The sequence below is a fragment of the Corvus kubaryi genome, unplaced genomic scaffold (assembly GCF_017639235.1).
Source record: "Corvus kubaryi isolate FWS band 111438036 unplaced genomic scaffold, C.kubaryi_AGA036_p1.0 split2-37374, whole genome shotgun sequence".
NCBI classification, from domain to species: domain Eukaryota; kingdom Metazoa; phylum Chordata; class Aves; order Passeriformes; family Corvidae; genus Corvus; species Corvus kubaryi.
The window spans coordinates 4,147,308-4,163,795 of NW_024582082.1; the positions used below are offsets into that span (position 1 = coordinate 4,147,308).

A 16,488-nucleotide genomic window follows, 5' to 3' on the forward strand; every position below is an offset into this window, starting at 1 on the left:
ATGTTAATGCAGGTTTATTTGGATTATTTATCTTTGTCCTGATGTAGAGCCTGTGGCAGCTTATACAGGAAGGAGGAGGAGACTTAGATCTTAAACGTGATTCTTGCAGTTCTTTAACCTGCGGTTTTGTTGCCTTTTTGCTGTCAGATTTTGGGATCAAAATATCTGTGTATTTTGGTCTCTCTGTGGAGAGAAGTAGAAGAGATTGTTTATCTTGATCTGTACAGCGGGGCATCTGACCTTCCTCCTTGTTATTTGGACTATAACTTGCTTCTAATTGTGCTCACTACCTTTTTTTCTACTCATTCTGTTTGTTCTTGCTGAAACCTATGACCTTCCTACCCTGCGTGGTGTTAATTTGACTTTGAGTTAGAGATCTTGTAAGAATGTGGATAATCATTAATGCACTTTGATTTAGTGACTGCTTGAAAGTGGTATTTCTAATAAACCTGTGGAGTGATCTCTGAGCCCGTTACCCAGCAGGGAGCATTTGTTGCTTACAGGTTGGCAGTGAGCACATAAGGGAAACTGTTCTCCTTTACCAGAAGCCTTTTCCCCACGGCTCTTTTTCTTTTTGCTGTCCTGACTTTTGGAGTAAAGAACTACTGACTCAGCATTGCAGCTGAATTTTAAGACATGCTGTTGAAATAAGTACTTTAAAATCCTTCTCTGTCATTATTCCAAAGTTTTCATCCCTGAGCCTTGCCAGGCAGTATTTGCTTTAATTGGACAGTTCATCTCAAATGTTGTCAGTTAGAAGCCTACTATAAAAACTCTTTGGTTTTGGACTTCTCAAGATTTTGTGTGTAAAAATATGAGATATGACAGGCAGTAAGCTGTATAAACAGTTTGCTTTGTTTCTACTAAATGCAGTGACAAGGGCAACATCCTCACTGCTTCTGTGATATTTTTGTTAACCCTTTTGTGATTTAATTAGCTCTGATCAGAGACAAGTGATAATATTAACAGCCACCAAGGGAGACAAAATGCATGGTAAAGCTGACCAAAGAGAAGAGCTGCCTAAATTGCTAGGAAATACATTATTATTTTAATGTAGTGCTGTTTTTAACATCCAAATACTTGTTCCTCCTTCCATCCTGGAAAATCTGTAAACAACACGTTAGGAGAGCTTTCAAGTGTTGATTGGGCAGCTTATTGTCAGGAGTGACCTCATGTTGCAGTCAATTTCTATTTAGACTGCAGGGTTTAGTGCAGCACTCCAGAGGTGCCGGCTCGCAGGCAGCCCCCGGAGCCCAGCCAGCAGCATGCACAGCCAGCAGCCCACATCACGCTTTGCTGGCTTCCAAATGAAGCATTTTTACATGAAGTGCTCTTTTGGGATAGCAAAAATAATCAGAATGGCCTGCAAAGTTCTGCTGCACAGGTAATATATTAAAGGAAAATGTCGTTTTGATATGATTGCAAGTAAGGCTTTAAAATTATGTGAGATGAGATGTAGTTTGGAGACAGGAAATGAAATAATGTCACAACTGATTATTTTAATGAGAAATAAGAATCTGTGTACGGTCAGGAAATTACCAAGGAAAACTTGGACATGTTTTATCTCCAGTTAATGTATTTTCCTACTCAAGGTATGTTTTTGCCGGGACCTTTTATGGATAGGGAGCCGGTGCTGAAGGGATTCTCAGGAGGGAGTTAGCACTATGAAACAAAGATGTTTACCTTTCTGTGTCTTGCTGTGTCATGCTGCGTTAAGGCTCTGTCTGGCAGTATAAATTACAGCTTTTAAAAAGTATCCTTGAACTGTGGTAGTGGGCTCAGAAGTTGTAATGGCTTTTCGCCTAAGATTGTCACATTTGTTTCAGAAAGTGCTTAAATGCTAAAGTGATTAGTTGAAAATGTTAGCTTTTCTTTATGTAGTAAGAGGATTCTTCAGGCTTTGTAATACTGCTGATTTATGCACAGCTTTTGCTGAGTACCTCTAATGCTCCTAAAGGTGTTGAGTAAAAGCACCTGGAGAACCATCCTGTGCTGGGGGCTGAAGGTTACACACTAGGATGGAAAATTTTGTTGTGAACCATGTCTGAAATCATTTGGATTCTTTGGAGATGAGTTTGATTCTCCCTATTCTTGACACAGTTCCTCATTGTCTCAAGTGGTAGAATAAAAGGATTTCAAGTCATCACAGTTTCCTATAAATAGTGTTTGTACTTGTGTCCTTGACTGAGTTTTTCTTCTGCAATTAGGGTGTTGCAGCGTTCTGTGCTCTGATTGCCTCATTTTTTTTCTCCCAGTTTGTCCTAGGAGTGACTATTTTAATAGTAAATCGGTTTCAATCTACGCAATTATGTATTTGTACCTTTAGAATACAAGCATACCTTTTATAATGCAACTTTTGTAGAACTTACTGAGATAGGTACTTAAAACGACATTTTTCATATTTTGAAATATTACTGGGGTATTTTTCCAAGATCATGCTTCTTTTCTCTTACCTTGTTCATGAAGCTAAACTTGCAGCTTCATATTTTCATTTTTTATTTCAACTGTTGTTAATATAAAATATGTTTCTCAGCAAATCTACTTTGTACAGGTAGTAGGGCTGTGCTGAGCTTCTGTGCATGGAAATACAAATGAAATGTAAATATCTTAAGCTGTAAACTACCTCCTGCTGTTTTTTTGTTTGTAAGAAAAATACAAAATGCCAGTGTGTTCCCCCTCAGTTGTTTGATCTGTAGCTTTGAAATTAGTGGCTACAAGATCTGGCTTCTGTGTCAGGTGTTCTAATTTCCCAAAGCTGTGTCTGTTTTGAAATAGCAGTTGTGTGCTGCCTGTTCTGTCAATGCATTTGGAATAGATCAGCTTTGGCTTTTCACCAGGCAAACACACACACAAATCATAAGATGAACTTCATTTGTCAGCCAGTTTCCACAAAAAAAAAAAAAAAAAGGGGGAAGAAAAGAAATTAAAAGCATCTATGAGTACCTGCTTGTTCACTTGTGCCATAGTGGGGTTTAAATGCTATGCACTCTGCTGTTGGCCGAGTACAAGGTGTCTAAGGCAAACGGGTATAGTTATTTTTAAATAAATATTTTAACCACTTTCTTTATCATCTTATGTTTAATTGAAAGTCCTTTATTGCTTGTATTTCATCTACTTGGAGGAAGGAAAAGTAGAAAGTCTGCTTGAGGTGATTTCTCTCTCTGGTGGTGGAACTACTAATAAACCTCATAAGTTCTAACCAAGATACTCTTTGCTGTGTTGAAACTATTCTTGGGTAAACAGAGAGACTGTCTACATTTTTTAGTGCAAGGAAGGCTCATACCACTCAAAACTGATAGTGTACCTCACAGAGGTAATAACTTGCTCATTTCTCCAGGGGAGTGGCAAGCTCAGGGTTTACCTTATGCATTAATGGAAATAATATTTAAAATCAACTTTGTCTGGCAACAGTGTTGTTGCATGGTAAACAGTAGAATAAAATCTTCTTTTTTAGCTTTTTGAGGTTCTTTATCTGTAATAGAAAGAAAAAGCCTTTTTTTACCTCCCTCCCTGCCTCCAAGTTAAGCTGAAATTAGTATTTACTTTTTTCTGAGTGAGGTATTTGTGTTGCAACTCGCTGCTGTCTGTAGTAGATTTCTCATCTTTTATTCTTTACTGTCACTTTGTCTAAAGTTTTAGGTATGCTATTTATAATAAAATTTTAATCATATTAATGAAAAATTGTAGAGGGACCACATACACATGAATTAACTGACTTGTGTTAGTTATGTTGAATTCCCCCTCCTACCCCTCCTTGAGGAGTTTAACATTCTAGGCTGAAGTGGCTTTGCCTGGAGATTTCCAGATGCTTTACAAATGCCAGGCTCCTGTCCCATAGTCTGCCTTGCACTTGAAATGTTGTAGCTATGCTCAGAGAGTGTTGCAGATCTGTTGAACGTTGCAGAGCAAAATTATGCAACAGTGGGAAGAACCTATGGAGGAAAGCAGAGTAATTTGGAATTTGCTTTAGGCAGCAAGGTTAAAATCTGCATTCTTAAGCAAGGTGTCGGGAAATGTTTGGCTACAAAATGATTAGTATTTCCCATGGGAAAGACCACACATCTGAGAGCTTGGAGCTTCATAACACAACAAATATTGGCTCTTGAGAGACAGAAGTCTGCATTGCTACCTCTACAGCTTTCTGCCTTGTGATGGTGTTCCTGAAGATATTGTCATTTAAATAATAAAGGAACTGCAACTCATGGTGCTCTTTACATGTTTATTCTACTTCTCTTAGCTGCATCACATGAAATATTTAAGTATTTTCTAAGTTGCTTTCTGTTGACTTCAAGACTTTTTAGTGTGATGTTTTTGCATTATATTAACTTCTATTTTCTTTATTGCAGTGCTCATATCTCTCCCATAAGTATCTTGCCAGCCTCTGCAGAGTAAGTATAATGAAAGTATAAAATGTTTGAGTTGTGCTCTTACTAGAGCATGCATAGAAGTTACGTATCCTTTCAAAAAAATGCAGTAAGTTTTATGATTACCGTTGTGAATGGACATATTCTAGTGTGAAGGATTTCACTGGTGGCATTTAACACTAATGCAGGAAATACATAATGCCTGTCAGCGTTGTTGACTGCAGGAGCATGAGAGCATGGTGTGCTTGCATGTTGAGTCCAAAGCTTTGGTTTTACAATTAGATACATCATAAGATACATTTACTTAATATTATGATAGCATTCAAATTGTAATTCTAGCACCATTGATATTGAGTACAGTTCAGTGGAATTCTGTGTACAAATGTGGAGGGAAAATAAAAGCACAATGTCGGGGTTAAAATGGGATTAAATAGTTTAAGATTTTTATAGGAGGACTTCTGGAGGCCTCTTGTGTATTTGGGATGAGCTGGCTGAGAGGCACTCAGCAGAGTAGTCTGTTTTTAAAGAATACTGTTCTTGATGAATTTTTGGGTGTATCCTATATCCTTCATCAGGTACTTGCTGATTGTGTCTGCTATTTGTTGGCTTTTGCCTTTTAAGATTACAGCCCTGTTCAGGAGGAGGTGCAGCCACATGTGCTGAAGTGGAACCTGCTCCAGGGTTGACTCTGACCTGTTACAGGATTTTACTGTCACATTAACATATAAGGCTTTTATAAGTTTTTTATGTATAGTTGTTAAAAAATAGGTTACTTATTGTAATGTGTTGATTACTCTTAAAATACTGTTGATAAAGTTCATAATACTTCATGTAAATCTTATGGATTCAAAAATATTAAGTGTAGTAATTTCCACTGCCTTTCTGGAAAAATTAGTCTCTTTTTGCCTTGAAGTACTGCCATCAAAGATTCCTGTCACGTAAAGTTTATCTCTGCCTTTCTGTGTAGTTGACCAATGCAAAAGTAGTGTTCTTAATAGGACTCTTCTGTCTTTTATTCTTTTTAGCATTTTAGAAAGAACAATCAGAGCAGCTGTGGAACAGCATCTTTTCGACCTGCAGAGCAGCTTAGATAATGATCTGAAACATATACACCAACACAGACTGGGCTGTAACAATGAAACAAAAAATCCCAGTGGGGATGAGGAAGGATCTAACAACCAGTAAGATTTTGTTGTGTTTGTAATGAATTCTATTGGATTGTATGTCTTAACTCTTCCAAAAGAACCTACCCAAATTCCCCATCTCAACCCAAAAGTTACGACTTCTGCTGTTGACTTCAGTTTTATCTATTTTAAAACAAATCAAGCTCCATTGGTTGCCAGTAATCAACAGCTCTTGAAGCAAATATTTTAAATTGATATTGTAGGTAAAAACGCTGTGAAGTGTATGTTTTACTGCTGAATTCTGTGCAAGTAGCACAGGAACTTAAATTTACTCAAGTGCTTTCATTCGTATCTCACCGATATGATTTATGACAAAATTCTAACATATTAAAGCTATTGTAGCTTCCCTTTCAGTTTCATAACCCTGTCTTTCCATGTCAACATAGCTACTTTACTACTTTGGCTGCCAGTGTCAATGAAACAGCCAAAAATATGTAGAATGAGCGCTGTGGGTCTATTTGCAGAGTTCCAACCTTATTTGATCAGATTTTATTTTTCTTGTAAATCAAGCCATTTTTTGAGTGTAGTGATTGCCATGACAGCATTTGGAAGCTGGTACATTTTGGTGCTTTATTTAAAGTAAGTAGTTGTGATTAATCCAGACTCCAAAAATGTGTTGTTAAGATTTCGGTACCTAAATTTCTTTGTTGCTCAGAGGTGGAATACATGAACAGAGCCTGCAATACATGAAGTGTTCAGAGACTCAAATGCGCTTTTCTAAATTGTTCAATCTTTACTGATTTTAGAAGACAAGAATAAAGTTTGCAGTGGATCATAAAAGTAATAATCGTTGCTGGTAATGATCAATTAAATCTGAGTTTTAGTGCTAGGGGTTTAATGTCTTTGAAGTAATTTGTAAATGGGTAATTGCCTCGAAGCCCTGTGGCAGCTGAATTCCTTCAGTTGCAGTGTGAGTGCTGTAAAGGTTGGCTGATCTCACAGAGGGGGAGGCTCCAAGTGCCATCACTGCCGGTTTGAAACCAGTATCCTCCTCTGGCACGGGGACTATTCCAGATGCTTCTGATCATCATTCCACTGTGGATTAACTGTGAGAGGATACATGATAGCGTTCTTCAAAGGGGTGTCTGGGTTCTTTAAAGTAGCAGACAGTGCACAAGGCAAATACACAGTTAAATTAAGAACTGAAAAAAACAGCGATCCAGTACCAATTTCTTAGAACTAGCTTAATGGCTGGAATTAAGAAAAAATAGTTAAAATGTTAATTTTCAACCCATCCTGTTCATTATCTCGATAGCTGATAAAGAAGGAGCTTTCTTAATGTAGTCTGGAATTCTTTTTGAGTGAGGAGAAGGAAGGCAAAGAAGTCAAAGGCTTGTGACGAATGACAGAGTCCTGTGGTAACAGGGATGGTGGCGCATAAAGAATATATGTGAATACAAATATGATGTCAATTAGTTTTAATCTGGCTGTAATGTTACATGCCTTAAGTTGAAGTCTCAGAAGATTAAATGTTAGAAATAATGGGATTTCTCACTGGAGGGGAACACAGTGACAGTAGCTATAAACTAACTGGCTTCAGTACTGAGAGGAGTGTAGCCACAGCAATGTCATTGAGTCACTGTAGTTTCAGGATGTCATTGCTTCTGGCTGTTGTGTTTTAATTCCTTAGGTTGGTGTGGTAAGTGTGGGGTGTATGCCTGGCCCTTCAGACAAGAATCAAATAAATACATTTTAATATATCTATCATGTGTGGATGTACAAACATCACATAAATAATTAAGTTTACCTACAGGTGACTGGAATTGTGATTGTTACCAGTGTCTTTGGTCAGAATAATTCTGTTAAAAAAAAAAAAAAAAAAAAAACCCAGACAAAAAGGGTCCTGATGTTTGATATTGTTTAATGGGAAAAAAAAAAGTGTTTCTTTTTTTTTTTTCTTTTAAAGGTGGAACAACAGGTTGCTAAAATCTTTCTGTTTGTATCTTTAGGAATGATGTTATTGAAGATAATGGCACTGGTAGCAGTGAAAACACAGGAGACTGCTCTGAAGTATTGGTTTGCACTGATTTAGACAGGGAAGCTATGAAACGTGATACTGTAACGGAGGAAGAAGAAAGCATTCAGGTGAGAGGAAGAGTCTCCTGTGTATCAAATCGTAAGTTGCTGCAACTTCGGTGCTTTAGAGATCCAAGTTCTCCTAAGAGCTCTGATGTAGCATTACATGGTGCTCTAGCTCTGTGCAGTCAGTTGTCTTCCTTGCTGTGCCACATGCACTCAGAAATGTTTGTGTATTTTGGTGTGACTTGTTTGGACCCTGACTGATATTTTTCCGTTTTTCTTTCACAGGTACCAGCCCTTCCTTCTGCTGAGGTAAGTCAGTGTGAGGCAGCACAGCACTGGTTGGAGCAGCATCTGTGTTAGTAAACTGCTCCTGAGGAGCAGAAGCTGTAGAGCTGTGATTGCAGCATAGCCCACAGTCACCTTGCACTGAATCAGGAAACGGTAGCAGTCACCTTGAGACTGCAGCCTCTTCACTATGCTTGTGCTAGGAAAGTGTGGTTTTGTAATTAGCTGATTACAGCCTTTTCTATTTCCAGTTTCTTCTGTGGTAGGCAGAGATGTTCTGTTCTTTTCAGCACATCTTTATCTCTTCTCTAGTTGATGCAGTCAAGGAATTCTGTAAAATATGTGCTGACAAAAATTAAATCAAGGATAACAATAATGTGCAAGAGAAGAGAGCATTCTACCACTCTATATCAAGCAGCACATATGGAGCTGTCAGATAAGCCCTTCTAATGAAAAAAGTCGAATCTAAAGTTCCTTACTTATTTGCTAAAACTTTTGTTGCTACAAATCTAAATGGTGAATTCTGTGGGTAGAGAGGTTTGTTACACATGTGTAGAGAAGTTTCTGCAATGGTTTTCAGCCTGTGAGTTCGTAAATCTTCCTGAGGGTTTCCTGAAAGATAACCAGATAAGCAAACCTATTGTTAGTAGACTTAAATTAACTAGAAGAATTTAATAGGTCTTTGAACTTGAAAAGATGGGAATGGATGCCTTAGCATAGTGAAACTGAGTTGTCTGGAATCTGTGTTTTTATCAAAACAAAATGTTTCTGTAGTGCTTTTCGCTATTGTGATGTGTTCTTCTCTTGGGCTTCTGTGTGCTTTTGGGGATCCCAGATGACTCTTTAGAATCACCTAGCAAGCCAAATTTTTCAGTTGTTCCCACAAACTAACATATTGTTTTAGAATCCCATTCTGTAAATTGAGTTTCATAGAGTGTATTCATTGTCCTGGTTCTTTCCTCATGCTTTAGTGTTCAAATCTTGTTCTAAAAGAATAATTAGATTGTTATCCTATAGCACAAAATGCACAAGACATGATGTTGGATATAAAGGGGAACGTGATGCTTGGGAGTGTATGATAGAAGTACTTTTGTTGTCATACCTGGTGTCATTCTTGGCCTTTTTTGCTTTTTGATAGACTTCTGTCCATTGCTGTCAGTGGTGACATTCTGGGGTGAAGTTTTGGTTTTTCAATGTTAGTTTTTACTTTCTTTTTAATACACTGTTTCAAATGTTATTGAAGAGTTGTATCTTTTGGGGAGAGGTTAAAGGGAAATGTGATGATTCTCCTGTGTGGAAGGAGTTTGAGAGGAGCATGTAGGGTTGTAGGAAAAGACAACTCTGCATATGAGTTCTCCTTTGGGCCTGGAATGGAAATAGAAGCAGTTGTTTCCACAACTCCAATAAGTGTGGCTATGCAAGACTTGTACAGCTCATCTCCAGGGTGGAAATTATCTGCTGGAGTATGGCAAATGCACTGTCATTCAAAATTGTTTCCTCAAACTGGAATTTGACTTGAGGACTGAAAGAATGTCAACAGAGGAATTGCCCTTTTTCTGATAAGGGCGTCACTTGCTGTCAGCAGCATAAAACTGGCAACTGTTGGTGTATTTGAACTCTCCTGGTAAATTCATGTTATATTCAGACACTATGAAGATCATTTTGCGAGAATTCTTGAAGTCTAAAACCAAATGACATATTTTATATTTCAAATTTCTTGTATTCCCCCAAATAAGATGCTTTTCTGAAGAAATCAAGTACTGGGCTTTGGCATAAATACTTATAGTGAATGAAATGGTGACATGGATTTATGTGAACTTGTTTTATGAGATGGTGTCATAGAACTGACAGCACTTCTTCATCCCCTTCCAATTCTGTTGCTGCTTTATTTAGTAACAGGGATTAGTAGCTCTTTTAAAAAGTTTGTCAGACTTGTTTCATTTCATATATGGTGGGTACAACTCAATATCCAACCCCGCTGTTTTTGAGACTAGGACTTACAAACTGCCATGATTTTGGTCGCCCCAAACTTCATGTTATGATTGAGAATTTTAGGTACAACTTTTACTGAAGAAATAATAAATGATTATTTATCTGGAGATGGAAAGTCATTCATTGTCTGACTTCTGGTGATTAAAACACCTGGTCACTGGCCTTATTTGAGATGTAAAAATGTCACATGGTTAAAAAGTGTGATTTCCATCCCCACACACAAGAAGCTTTTGGTTCTTGAGGGTGTCTTGTGGTCAGAGATGAGTATGGAAATGTTTTCTGCTGAGAAAGCCATTCCCAAATCTTTCTAAACTACTTTTTCCCAACAGACTGCAGACATATTATTGAAACCATGTGATGAAGATGTTGATGGAGAAAATAATAGTGAAAGGTTTGTGTTTTTCTGTAGTCATACAAACCTATATGATACAGCTTTTTTTGTGAACAACTATATTCTGGGCAAGAGAAACAGAAGAATAAAAAGTTATTTTCTTTAAAATATTTTGTCAGAGTTTATTGTTCTTAATTATTGAAGAATTAATGCTAGCAACAGTGACTAGCCAGAAAGTTTTGTTAATCTGCAGCTTTAGTTCAGCACTGATTGAAATCAGTTTTAGTTCAGTTGAGTTTTAAAATATTTACTCTCAATTTTAGAATAAAGGTCTGAGCTGTTTTTATTTCCAGCTTTCAAGTCTAGTTGTTGTTTAGATGCTACAGCTTGGAATTCAATATGAAGATCAGAGAGTGGAAAAAAATTAATATAACTTTTTTTTCCCAGAGTTCTAATTGTTGCCTTAAGTAAATACATTGCCTATCTGCTAAAACTGCATGGGGTTTGTAAAAAAAAAAAAAAAAAAAAAAAAAAAAAGGGAGTGTATAGTGTTTACTGTCCATTAAGAACTTGTATTAAAATGATAATGAGGTCTGTGTCTTCTTTTTAGGGAAAACAGTATTTTGCTTGATGGCAATGATAGAATATCTTCAGAGGCGTTTCTGGTAAGAAGGATTGTATTTATACACAGATACACAGCATCTCATACAAAATACAAATGTGAAGTAACACAACAAATTTAGCTTTTAACGTCTTATGGTTGTTGGTGGCTGCAAGGCTTGCAAAACCTCTTGTAGAGAGCTCATCATGTCACTTCACAGAAACTCAGGGCAGCACAGCAAGTTTATATTTATGCATCTCATTTAAGAAATGTTTTGTAATGTAAATAATTGACTGCTGTTGGGGGTTGTGTGTATTTGTAATTCCTTGAGTTTGGAAAGATTTCTTTTTTCCTTAAAATTTCTGGTGAAGCACTGGAACTGGTTAGGCACCTGATTTCCAGTTGCTAAGTAATAATAAAGTTGTTCTGTTATTTAAATACAGGATTCAAGTAGCAAGACTTGTGATCTTAATGCAAACACTGATTCAGAGGTGTTGGGGGATGGCAGCATTAATGTTCCCGAGGAAGCTCCAGGTGTCCAAGTACCACATCTGGATCTGAAGAATGTATCTGATGGTGACAAATGGGAAGGTAATTTTCACTCTTTAGCTCACAATATAGTTAGGGAGGAGTGATAAATAAAACAATTTACGAAGTAGAAGCAGCACACAACAATATATTCCTGTACATGTGGTAAGACCAACCAAGTCATGACATAGGTCTCATCTTGTTTCACAACCATCTGCAACTTAATTAAGGACCTTAAAAAATATAAAGAAAAAAATAGTCCAAGGAAAAACTTAAGAAAGAAAGCAAAAGAGTCCAAGTTTCATTCTAGGTAGCTTGTTTTGGTTTGGTTTTGGTTTTTATTGTTTTTAAAGTTTCAGGACCCTGAGTCTCTCATCCAAGTCTTTAAAAACACTTTGTCTAATTATATTATTTAGCTAAAATTTGCATCGTGTCTTGTTTGTCTTTGTTTTATTAAATGTAAACTACTGAAATTCTAATGCTAGCTGAATTAGCTGAATTTGACTTAAAAATCACTAACCTGCCAAACAAAGCAGTTTATATTTCAATTTTTCTGAAAAATCTGTTGGTTGTTTTGGTTCCCAAGTAATTGGATAGCTTGAAGCAGCTCTAAATTTTCAAATAAAGGCTAAAATTGCAGATGGATATTATTTCTGTGCCACTTTTTCCTCCATGGTTTGCATTTTAGGAAAAGAAAAATACTTGTAACAGTTTTCTCTCAGACAGGATTTCTTATGTTTGTGGCCTTATTCTTCACTGCCTTCCAGGCTTTCGCAATCCCCTGAGCTTGTGACTTGACTGAATTTTATTGCTCAAATGTCTGGTAATAACTGTTTAGTCTTTTTTTTTACTTAAAACAACCATAAGCCCTTATAACCACAGCAAAACACTCTTGTGTTTTATCTTCTCTGATATCTTCTTTTCAAAACACTTCTCTTTTTGTATCTTCCTTATATTGTGTTTCCTCTGCCTGGTTTTGATATTTGGAGTCATCACACCTTAAAAAATGCAAGTGATCTAAGATGCTAAACTACTGTGAGCTGTCAGTGACAGTGCAATGGCCACAGGCCACTCATTTCTGGTTTGGAAAACTTGAAGTACAACTTGATAGATGTAGTGCAGGTGAACTGTGCAGGGACAAGGTTTTAACTTTCAACAGGCTCTTCCAGTGACAGCTGTTCTTTTAGATGCCCTTAAGTGTCACAGTGAAACCTTAGCAAGACACTGGTAACAAGGAATCACTGCACGTAACTTCTGGTTGCAGTGTTGGAAATGTTAAAATGAGGGAAGTAAAGCTGGAGTGTGTGTCCTGTAACAGTGCAGCTTGGAGCTGTCACATGTGAGCACATACAGCTTTGTCTTGAAGCTCAAGTGGCGATAACTGATTGTTGGTTTGTTACTGGTGTTGACTGTCTTGCAAATTAATTGCCTTCATGAGTCCACGCTTCCCTTTTAGCCCTTGTGCAAATAAAGAGGTTTGCAACTTGTGATTGGCTTCATTAGTTTTGTACAATATTTGCTGGTTGGTGGTCTTGAGCCCTAGCAAACTGCACATTCAGAGTATGTCACGGCACAGAGAAGTCAAATTGCAGGCATCCAAAGACACTGAGTCCAGATTTTCATTCGTGTTGCCCAAGTTAAGAACAGTGTAAAGCTAAAAAAACCCATAAAAGTCCTTATGTTTTTGGTGTTTTATTTAGTTTAATTGCTTACTTGCACATTACATTTTGTTGCATCCTCAGTTTGTGTTAAGGTACTTAATATGTATTCTCAGAAGGTTTGTGGCATCCATTTTCATAATTTCCTTAAATCTGCTCATGAAATTGCTTTTGGTTTTACTTCCCCAAATAGCTTTATGACCCTTGTTTTGAAAATAAAGCAGCCTGTTTATAAATTTATATTATAACTTCTTGGTATTAAATAATGATCTTTGCAAGAGTTGTTATTTCATTGTGAAGTATTTGAACGTTGACCATTCTTCAGTCCTGTTTAGGATGGTTATTAGGAACTCAGCCTTCCAAGGCACTGCAAGTCCTTGTGGCATTCCATTGAAGTAGAGTGACTTTGTTAAGAAATCTGTAGTAGTCCAAGTTCTGTTACAAGATTTGGGTTATTAAAGCCAATCTAATAGAAAACTCAAAGGCATGCAACAGAGTTCTTGAAAATCATCATCAAATGCTTGCTGACCCAAGGCAAAAATGCAGAATGGTTGATTTATATTTCTGAGTATTTTTTTCTGCATTTGCCCTGCTTTTTGGAAATCACCATCATCTCTTATCATTTACAAGCTCTGAGCAAAAACATTAGAGCTTGCCTTTTGTTCATGCGAGGATGCATGAGTCTCTTATTAAACTGCAATAAGTCTTTACTATTCCTGTACCAGTTCTTTGTAAACCTGTCCAGTAAAAAGCTCAAATTGGCTGAGGACTGAGCATCCTTACCTGCCATGGGAATTGCTTGGAAGCTGAGAGTGCTCAGGGCCTGGTCCAAAAGATGGGTTGTTTTTCCCTGGTACTGTATCTTCCTGCTTTACATGTTATGTATAGTTTGTTCTGACTGTGCTGTGTGTTCACTTTAGTATTTTTGCCATTCTTTTTCATTTTATTAGCGCCATGCCCTATCACTTTCCCCCTCATTGATTTCAAAACAATGCATCTGCAGAGAGAAGGGGAGGGTAAGTATGGTTCGCCATACGTTCAGTTATCTGCCTTTTGATAGTTGATGGTTTGCTTTCTAACTAACCCTTCACCTGCTGTCCCTTATATCTTGGGAATATTCTGATCTGCAGTTTTTTTGTTGATTCAAAAAGGTCCCCTTCTTGTATCTTGTACTGTGCAAACAGGCAAGATCGCAGCTTAAAAACAACAAAAAAAATTCCCAATCATACTTAGTAAATGTGCAGTGGAAAGCAGGTACAAGGGTTATTTTTTTTTTTAAAGATTACTTTGTGGGTTTTATTGTTGTTCTGCACACTTTGAACCCAGTTTTCAAATTTCTGATTCAAACTAGAAAAAAATCAGGCAACTCTGAAAGGAAAAGGGGGGTGGGATTTCAAATTAAAGTACTTGGAAGGCTATGTCAGCTTCTTGTTAGACAGCAAGAAAAACGTGTCAAAGAATTATAAGGGATGTTAGCAAGGAGCTTTTCGTAGGGATTTGAAAGAATTGATTGTTTTGGAATCTCCTTCCTAAAAAATCACCTTCCACAAATTAAGAAATCTCTTTTTCTCAGTGGTGTCAAGATAGATTTTATCATAAATCCCAAAAACACTCCTTGAAAAAGACTTAAGCAAATGGGCATTGTACCTAAAGAGGTACTGTCAGACCTACTTTCTTCAAAACCAAGAGGACAACCTTTCAAAGTACCTGTGTACAGTATGAAAACTAATTTCCACAGCAAAATACTGCAATGGACAATAAACATATTCTTATTTTATATTTCTGATGCATAAATAAGGCTCTTTTACACTGCTGTTGAACTGCTCAGAAATGCATACTCCCAAGATACACTTTGAAAAAGGGATCCTAGTGTGCATACTTCATTTCAGTACCTTTTTCTTTCAGTTATATGACAGAATTTGTAGCTTTCTGATGTATTTCACTGTTTTATTCACTTTGTGTATGACACCACATCCTCTAGAGCATACAAGACTAAGCGTTGGGTACGCATTTTTGTTTCCTTTTGACTCTTGGTTATAGTTCTGTTAACAGAAAAGTACCATTTTGTGTCTTTTTTTTATCTTCTAGATCCATTTCCTGCTTTCAAATCTTGGCAGGAGGACAGTGAATCTGGAGAAGCTCAGCTTTCCCCACAGGCTGGGAGGATGACTAATCATCCATTGGAAGAGGACTGTCATCCCATATTGTCACATCGGAGTTTGGATTTTGGACAAAGCCAGCGTTTCTTACATGATCCAGAAACGTTAGATTCTTCATCCAAAGCACTTTCTTTTGTAAGGTGTGTATTTTAATGCAATCTGGTGGGCAGGAAATGTTACTGGCAGGATGAAAATACAGCTGTTTAAGGACGCCGCGGGTTTTCATGATCTGAATGAACTGAAGACCAAGGTCAAACGACCAAGGTCAAACGTAGCCAGTCAAATGTGGCCATTTGACTGCTCTGCCTGCCCAGGAACTGCTGGAGTGAGTCAGAGCAGAGGTTCAGCTGGGGTGGGATTGTGTCTCTCCAAGTGGCTGCTGACAGATGCTGAGGGAAAGAGGATAAAAATAGGACAAGCTTGCAGAGCTTTCCTTAGCATTTGGTCAGGGCTTCGGACAACCTGCTGTAACGGCACTTCCTGGGCTGAAGGTGGTATTTATATCCTTTGTTTACCAGGCTTTACTGGACTCTGGTCTGTGATTTTGTGTAAGCCCTGGCTTTTTTTTCTTCTTTTTTTTTAACCTGGTTTATTAAAGTAGAGTTGTCACTAAACAAGCTGCAGCTTATTTTTATGAATTGGGGAGTGTGACTCTCCAAAACTGTAAATAACCCATGACCTATACTGTCTGCTACTGTTAATGGGAAAGGGAATTTGAGAAGAATTGTCATGCTTGTTAGGGAAGAAATAATCTCATAAAAATGAGAAAACCTGAAACAGGAGATTAGAACAAGTTTAGAGTTTCTAGTTGTCTGTCTGGCAGATTTATTGATGCAAAAAGATCCTTGTGCAAGTTTTCTCCAATTAGCCGCAGAAGATATTTAACCAGTACTGTTAAAATGATGTAGAAGACTGACCTGCAAAAAAATGCTGATGATAATAGCTGTTCTCCTCATTCTGAAACTAATAAGGATCTACTCTAGCAGATTATTAGATCGGTATTATTATTAGATTAGTATCTAATAACTTGAACTACATAGATATGTCACTGGCTGTGTTGAGGGATGTTTCAGGCACCTCGTACAATAACTGTTCTGGAAAATTCTCATGTCAGTCTTGAAACAAAAATGCTTTGCAAAAGCAGCAAATGTCAAGGAGCTGTGTGAAAGATGATATAAAACCAGAACCATGTACTCTGTAAGTCTTATTAGTCAAGTTTAGGGAATTTATTACTAAGACTAACAAATGATGTGGATACTTTTTAGCTAAGTATCTATTAGCTTGCCTGAGACAGTTAAGTGAAGCTGTTTAATTACCAAGGGTTGTTCAGTGGTATTTTCTAGCCTGGGCTTTATTGTGAGCCC

General features: G+C 37.3%; 1 protein-coding gene across 5 annotated transcripts in view; it reads left to right on the top strand.

Annotated features, from left to right (window-relative positions):
* The window catches only part of FAM13B (family with sequence similarity 13 member B), a 44,965-nt gene that overhangs the window by 19,190 nt on the left and 9,287 nt on the right, over positions 1–16,488 (top strand). For 3 of the 5 annotated variants that reach the window (XM_042014544.1, XM_042014541.1, XM_042014542.1), the window contains exons 8-16: positions 4,347–4,388; positions 5,390–5,545; positions 7,498–7,633; positions 7,856–7,879; positions 10,177–10,238; positions 10,789–10,843; positions 11,223–11,370; positions 13,916–13,981; positions 15,054–15,264. In XM_042014544.1, the coding sequence (XP_041870478.1) occupies positions 4,347–4,388; positions 5,390–5,545; positions 7,498–7,633; positions 7,856–7,879; positions 10,177–10,238; positions 10,789–10,843; positions 11,223–11,370; positions 13,916–13,981; positions 15,054–15,264 (900 nt within the window). Of the gene's footprint in view, positions 1–1,230; positions 1,385–4,346; positions 4,389–5,389; positions 5,546–7,497; positions 7,634–7,855; positions 7,880–10,176; positions 10,239–10,788; positions 10,844–11,222; positions 11,371–13,915; positions 13,982–15,053; positions 15,265–16,488 lie in introns of those variants that run through there. The other 2 variants (XM_042014545.1, XM_042014543.1) reach the window with 2 other exon arrangements.